Raw genomic sequence first — 8,398 nt, forward strand, 5'->3', positions numbered from 1 at the left:
GGTCCTTATTAAACGTGAGGCAAAACACGCGGAAGTTGCATAGTGATGCAATTGGATTATACCTTTTAGAAATTATAATTGGCTGATATTATTCGGGATTATAATTGGCTAATTGGACTCTACGTGCCCATTAATGGAATACAATTTTCTTTTTTCATCAAATGATGGTGGAAATGTCAAAATAGTGGGAGGAAAATTTATAAAATGAAATCCTTATTTTATATCTTAAAATTATTTTAAAATAATCAGCAACCATTATTCTGTTTCCATATCAGTATATTTTCGATTTTGTCACGTAATCTACTTTTGTTATTAACAAGCTAACCGAATATAATTTTCAAGACTAGTTGGGAAAATTGTTCTGAATTTGAAGAAAATGGCATGCACACTAATGTCAGTCATGCTGAACTGACAAAGCATGCAAGATGGTAGGACCATAGTATGCACGCTAAAGTGTAACATGCTCGCTTTTATGTCAAATAAACTGTAGAGATAGTTTGAGGAAATGATGAATGCTGCTGGCATTCGAATGCACGTTCAAATGTTGCATGGTGCATGAAACTCATAAAATGATGCACACCACTTTCAAGGAGCTCATTACTACACGCATGCAAGATGGTGTTTTGGCCCATGAGCGTGGTGTACATATTGTTAAGAAATTATATTCCCAAGAATTTTGGTGAATGACAAAAACTAGACAGCACATACACAGCTGCAGTTTATATATGTGATATGCATCAGTTCAACCGCCCAGCTCATCAGATGGAATATCTTTCTAACCGGCTAAAGCTCAAAGAAGTCTCAACCGTTTATTTCAGACTGCTGGCAAATTCAGCTTGGACTTAAATGATCCTCAGAACTGGATCATTAAAGAGAACCATTTATTGCTCAAAGACATTCTCTAACCGGCTTAATAAATTCAATGTATTACACCGCCTTGTAGTCAACGTATACATACATCAGTTCCAAGAATGATCTGCATTTATGTCTCTATCCCAGAAAAGGTAGAAAAAGTATAGACTTCAAGTTCTGAAGCTAAAAGACAGTTACCTTAAAAGGAACTCCTCAGGAAAAGCGCTTCAGAACTATGCCGAGCAAAAGGAATATTAAATGCTTTTATTGAAGATCAATTAATGCTCATAAAGACGACTTCATCTGTTTAGTGGATCAGGTTAACGTTGCTGTATCCTTCCCGACCGTTAACAAGATCGTGTATATTAACGGAGGAGTGTGATAGCTAAAAACCTATCTCGATTTACAGCTAAACATCTCGTTGCTAGCTTATACAATGATCTTAGAGCGCTATCAAAAGTCTACACACTTCAACGCTCTTTCAGCATGCTTTGAACAAGAATTACATTTGATCATCTAAGGATCGATTTCGTGCTACTCAAACCAAAACTTATTGTTCCTATCAGTAATCTTTTAGTTATTTGATTTAGTGTCTGGTGAATTGAGAGTTCTTAAATATCCAATAGTGTAAAGTGATCACTAAGAGTTCCAAAACAGGCAGTGTGATAAGTCCTGATTGGAGTGGGCTGTTGCAAAAAGTTTGTAGAGCCAAAGTCTTTTAGTGGAAATCTTCCTAAGAAGGAAGAAGGGGTGACGTAGGAGTTTTCATTCTGCGAACATCCATAAAAAATCTTGTATCACTTTACTTATCGCAAGCATTTTTTTGTCTCTAATTGTTGTTTAAGCCTGTTAACGTGTTTAAGTTTCTATTGGAGATTGTGAACCATTTTTCGCACTTAATAGTGGTTCACATTTTCAACCGTTTGAGAAGAATTTTCAACCGCTTAGAAAACGGTTGAAATAAACATTTTAAAACGAAAGAAAGTTTGAAAGAGTTCATTCACCCCCCCTCTAAACTCTTTCCCGATCCTAACAAGTGGTATCAGAGCGGGGTTCTCTCAAACACTGATATCTCTTAAACACGTATGACATCTTTCAACAAGATTCCAATGTTTTCTAAAGAAGATTATGATGACTGAAAAATTCGTATGCAGGCACACTTAGCAGCCCAAGATGACGATATGTGGTATATTATCACTGATGGGCGGATGAGAATCTTGAAAGTAAATACTGCTGCTGCCACAACCGAAGGTGCTCCTCAGATGGTAGAAAAGCACAGATTAGAATGGACAGCTGAGGACGAAAAGAAGGCAAATCTGTACAATATTGCAAAAAACATCCTCTACAAGACTTTGGACAAAAATATGTTTGCCAAAATCAAGACCTGCACTACTGCTAACGAAATATGGGAAAAGCTCACTGAATTATTTGAAGGCAACGATCAGACAAAAGAAAACAAATTAATTGTTGCCATCCAAAAGTTCGACAACGCAAAAATTAAGCCAGGAGAAACTTTAGCGAAATTTGACGAACGATTCAGTGGTATTATAATCGAACTCATTTCATTAAGAAAAGAATATTCTAACCAAGAAATTGCTTTGAAGGTTATGCGAGCTCTTCCCAAAGAATGGGATGTTAGGACTATAGCAATACGAGAATCTAAGGATCTGAACAAACTGGAACTTAATGATCTTTTCGCCGACATTAAAACGTATGAGTTCGAGGTTGGAATACGAACTGAAGAAGATCCATCCACCTCCCAACAAACGAAGGCCTTGGCAGTTATCATAGTGACTCTTCTGGTCGAAGAGTCCACAAGTAAGGAATAGGCCGAGCAATTAAGCAATGAAGCCATGTCTTTATTTGTTAAAAAATTCAGCAAATTCATGTGCAAGAATCAATCACAGATGAATAAACCTCACTTCAAAAAGGACCATACTGATGATGGTCAAGCTTGTTTTAACTGTGGAAAGAAAGGACAGTTTAATTGTAGAATGCAACAGGCCAAGAAAAGATGAAAAGAGATCAAGTGACAAAAGACGAGTTAAAGAAAAGAAGAGATTTATCAAAAAGAAGAATCAGCGAGTCTTAGTTGCAGAAGAAGATCAAGGCAAATGGACTGAATCAGAATCAAAAAAATCCATCTCTGAAGAATCTTCAAGTGAAAGCAAAGATTAGAAAGTGGAATGTCTCATGGCAAAAGAAGATCAAGATTCTACCGATGAAATGGTATTTGACTTTAACTCTAATGAATTCACACGAAGAGATCTTGTCACCGCACTGCACGATATGGTAAATTACTTTAAGAGGCTATCACAGCAGTTCAATGAAGCTAAAACAGAAAAACAAAACTTGGAAAACAAGTTAACTCTCTCTAGCTGCTCGTAGCAAAAAAAGGTTGAGAGTTTGAGAGTAAAGTTAAGTCTGTTAACAGCTGAGAACGATGACCTGCGAAGATTGTTCCATGCCACGTTAAAAGAAAATAAACGGTTGATAAATACAATCAACACTTGGAACAAGTCTTGTGTTTCTCTTAAAAGGATGCATGAAATGCAGAAACCGGCCAGAGAAAGAACCGGACTACGTTATAGCATTAATGAATGCAGCACCTCTGGAGCATCAACTCAACCGCTACTAGAGAAAGACAGTTTAAAACCAATTAAATTTTTCAGATCTAGTATGGTATATGAAAATGATAAGACTGAAGATCAAGGAACTCAGAATGTAAATCTTGAAAAAAACAGAAGGCGATGTGGTTTAGGATACATAAAAATTGAGAATGATAAAACCAACCGATCATGGCTCAGACGCAGGCCAAAAACAACCATTCACAACGGTTCATGTTGGGCCAGCATAAAATCAGGGTCAACCGGAAAATCATTCAAAAACTAGACCTAACCATTACCACAACAGTGGACCTGTTCAAAAGAGGTACCGGTTGAGTGACAATGATAGATGGTCGAAACAACATACTGAAAAAGAAAAGGCAGGGCATACACCACTTGATTATGCACACAACAACACTTACTTTAGGACACATCATGAAAAATCCTTCAAGATAATTCAAGTGTTGATTCCTAAAGGACTAATAAACTCAGGACCCAAATAGAAAATGGTACCAATATCTTATTTCAATAATGTCAGGCAACAAAGAAAAAGAAGCTGGAAGAATCCATCTGGTTCCTGGATAGTGGCTGCTCTAGACACATGACTGGAAACAAAGATCTTTTAACAGAAATAGTCAACTACAGAGGTCCAACTATCACCTTTGGTGATAATTCTAAAGGTAGAGTTGTGGGTAAATGTAAGATTATCCATGGCAAAGTTATCATTAAAGATGTGCTTCTTGTAGAAAATCTATGTTATAACTTGATAAGCATAAGCCAACTATGTGACAAAGGTTACACCGTTGTGTTTCAAAAACTCATATGCACTGTTAAAACCACAGCTGGTAATATCATGTTGACTGGTCATAGAGAGAAAAATACATATAAAGTAAAATGGAATTATGATTATCTTAATGCACCTACCTGCTTTATTGCCTTAAATGGAAATAAAAATTGGCTTTGGCATAAGCGACTCAATTATCTCAACTTTAAATCCATTTCTACTATTAGCAGACTTAAACTTGTATCTGGTTTGCCTAACATTGATTTTGCCAAAGATAGAATTTGCAATGCCTGTCAATTAGGAAAACAAGTCCGCTCAACATTCAAAAGCAGAAGAAGAAACTCATCTGCAAGATGTCTGGAACTTCTCGATATGGATTTGTTTGGACCAATACCCGTAACAATCTTAGAGAGAAAGAAATACACTCTTGTAGCAATTGATGATTTCTCCAGATTTACATGGGTAACATTTCTAAACTCCAAAGATCAAACCGCCGATCATCTAATCAAGCTGCTCAAAAGACTTCAAATGAGAAAAGCGAAGCAACTGACAGAATCAGGAGTGACAGAGGAACTGAATTTCTGAACCAATACCTGTCATCTTATCTTGAAGATCATGGCATAAAACATGAACTGTCAGCGGCTAGATCACCTCAACAGAACGGAGTAGCTGAAAGAAGAAACCGCACATTGAAGGAAGCAGCTAGAACCATGCTAGCCGAATCTAGTATTTCACAAAGATTTTGCGCAGAAGCTATTAACACAGCCTGTTACACTCAAAACCGGTCCATGATCAATAAAAATCATGAAAGACTCCATATGAAATCTGGACCGGCAAGCAACCAGAAGTTGGATACTTTCACATTTTTTGTTGTAAGTGTTGTATTCATATTAATGGCAAAACACATCTCACCGCGTTTGATGTAAAAGCTGATAACGGTATCTTTTAAGGATATTCAGCAGTGAGCAAAGAATACAGAGTTTATAATCAAAGAACTCTCACTGTTGAAGAATCCATACACATTGTATTTGATGAATCTTCTATATGTCATGAGAATATTAGTAATAGTATACATGATTTAATAAATAAATTTGATGCTACTAACCTTGAAGCAAGAAGTAATGATGAGGTAGATCTGAGAAAAACAGGGGAAAACATATCAAAAGAAAATCCAACCGCACAAGAACAAACTCAACAGGCGAACGAACCAGAGGACAACCAACAGACGCAAAATACACAAATAGAAGAAGAACTAGAGCATGAAGAGGAAATCATTCAACCAACCGAGTTAAATCCATATGGACCATGTCTCCAGTGGAAAAAGGATCATCCACTAGAGCTGGTCATCGGTAACCCGACTACTCCTCTTAGAAATAGAAATCAAATGATAAATGAATTTATGCATGCTGCGTTTGTATCTCAGATAGAACCTAAGAAAATCGATTATGCACTACTTGACACAAATTGGATAGAGGCCATGCAAGAGGAACTTAATCAGTTTGAAAGGAGTAAGGTTTGGCATCTAGTCCCTCGACCTAATAATACTCATGTGATTGGAACAAGATGGGTGTTTAGGAATAAAATGGATGAAAATGGTTTAATTATAATAAACAAGGCTAGACTAGTAGCTCAAGGCTATAGATAAGAGAAATGTATAGAGTTTGATGAATCATTTGCCCCAGTAGCCAGGTTAGAAGCCATTAGAATATTTTTGGCATTTGAAGCATTTAAGGAATTCAAAGTATATCAAATGGATGTTAAATCTGCATTTTTGAATGGGTTATTAAATGAGGAAGTTCGTGTAGAACAACCACCCGGCTTTGTTAATCACACTCTCCCTGATTATATTTACAAACTTCACAAAGCTCTATATGGACTAAAACAGGCCCCGAGAGCATGGTATGACACTTTAACCAAATTCTTGCTTGAGCATGGTTTCTCAATCGGAACGGTTGATAAAATGCTGTTTAGATTCTCAAAAAATGATCATTCACTGTTTGTACAAATATATGTGGACGATATTATTTTTGGATCAACTAACCCTAAGCTATGTGAGAGATTTCCTAAGATGATGCAGGTGCAATTTTAGATGAGCATGATGGGTGAATTAAATTACTTTTTAGGACTGCAAGTTAAGCAGTCCGAAAATGATATATTTATCAATCAAGCCAAATACACTCGAGATATGCTAAAGAAATTCGGCATGGAAAATTGCTCTCAAGCTACCACCCTAATGAGTTCATCAATCAAACTGGATAAAGATGAAGGGGAACTCTGTGGATACGAAAAATGTACAGAGGGTTAATTGGTTCTCTACTATATTTGACTGCAAGTAGACTGGATGTTATGTTTGTTGTATGTTTATGTGCACGGTTTCAAGCTAAACATATGCAATCTCATTTTATTGCTTCAAAACGCATACTTATATATTTTAAAGGTACTACTAATGTGGGTCTTTGGTATCCCAAAGATTCAAGTCTTAATCTTGTAGGATATTCAGACGCAGATTATGCTGGATGCAAAATCGACAGAAAAAGTACGAGCGGTTCATGTCAGTTCTTAGGCGAAAGACTAAAATCATGGCTTAGTAAGAAACAGACGTCAATTGCTACATCAACCGCTGAAGCAGGATACCTTGCGACTGTATGTTCTTGTGCTCAGATGCTATGGATACAACAACAATTAAAAGATTATGGCATCCAAGCTACTGAATCACCCATTTTTTGCGACAATACCAGCGCAATAGCTATCACATACAACCCTGTTATGCACTCTCGGACAAAACATATTGACATCAGGCACCATTTCATCCGAGAACACGTCATGAAGAAAGAAATACGGCTTGAATATGTTCATACGGATCAACAAACGGCCGATATTTTCACAAAACCATTACTAGAGGCTAGGTTTTCACATTTTCGAAATATGCTTGGATTAATCGATTTATCTTGATATGATTATTTCTTGCGTATGTTAAGTTTGTAATGCATGAAATAAACGAAAATATAAAAAGATAGTCAGTAATACAAAATAGAAAATTTTATTAGAACAGGCGGGCACGTACAACCATAATTTCCTTATCAACCGCCCTCGTCCAGCTATCCATCCAGGCGGTCAGCCCACCGGTGGAGGTACATAAAAAATCATTTGAGAAGGCAATCTTTCTCAGAGTCCTCTGCTCCTTTAGGAGCATAAGGAGGTCGACGCCATCATCAGTAAAGACGTATGCATTATCAGCCACGTAAAGACGTCGTCGATATTTCTTCAGAGTTGCCACCTCCTTGGGGGTAGCAACTAGTCCTCGCTCAAGGGAGGACTGAAGCTCCTGGACCTCTGTCCAGGTTGCCAGCGTCTTCTCTAAGACGCTGTCCTCAAGAGCAGTCTTGCGGGAAGCCACCACCGATTCCATGAATGCTTTAGTCAAGTCTGGCTCACTTGAACTGCTTGCCTTCGCCATCCTGATATATGCTTTTTATCTCTAGTATTTGTAAAACTAACCCTTCTACCTTTATTTATAGATGAGTACCATATGAAGGGTCTCTCTCTCTCTCATGATGACAGACACTAGGGTTTGAAGAGGCTTTCTGTCAAAGCTACCGCCATTTCATCTTCCAGGATTAGCTTTAATCCACATGCTTAGGGGGAACAATGGTTAAGTCATTAATTAAATAGACTTTTCAACCGTTTCCTCCTAATTACATTACTTATACGGTTCATTTTCCTTGGGCACGATGCTTTCACGTCATTTCGTAAAAATTACTCAAACTTTTCAACTGCCTCTGATTGACGTGACGGTTATTATTTTTGAAATTTGAAATTAATGATTTTACCGCTGCCCAAAATTTTTTTGCAAAACTTTTAACACCTTCACTAACAGTCCTCCACGTGGACTGACTTGTGATTATCAGAACCGTATATACATACTCTAAATTTGAATCTTTGATAGTTTTATCTTGTTATTATACTCGATCGCGTTTAACCTTATCTTGCAGGTGCTAAATTCAAACCTTCTCGGTCAATCAAGGAAATGGCTGCCTCCATTGCTCAAAACACAGTTGCTGTTAACTTTGTGTCAGTATTTGCCATACCCAACAAGTCTATGCAAGCCATGTTTCGTACGATAGAACATTCTGGGCTTCGCTCTTTTCTGGGTTGC

The 8,398-nt window shown here is 37.3% G+C and overlaps 1 protein-coding gene across 1 annotated transcript; it reads left to right on the forward strand.

Moving 5' to 3' along the window:
* Positions 1-3,045: 3,045 nt before the first annotated feature.
* LOC142523824 (uncharacterized) lies at positions 3,046-5,887 on the forward strand. Its single transcript, XM_075627556.1, has 6 exons — positions 3,046-3,144; positions 3,409-3,576; positions 3,997-4,138; positions 4,253-4,638; positions 4,695-5,010; positions 5,202-5,887. Exons 1-6 carry the CDS (start codon positions 3,046-3,048, stop codon positions 5,885-5,887), a joined length of 1,797 nt encoding a protein of 598 aa, XP_075483671.1.
* Positions 5,888-8,398: the final 2,511 nt, after the last annotated feature.

The sequence above is a fragment of the Primulina tabacum genome, chromosome 14 (genome assembly GCF_025594145.1).
Source record: "Primulina tabacum isolate GXHZ01 chromosome 14, ASM2559414v2, whole genome shotgun sequence".
In the NCBI taxonomy this organism is placed as follows: domain Eukaryota; kingdom Viridiplantae; phylum Streptophyta; class Magnoliopsida; order Lamiales; family Gesneriaceae; genus Primulina; species Primulina tabacum.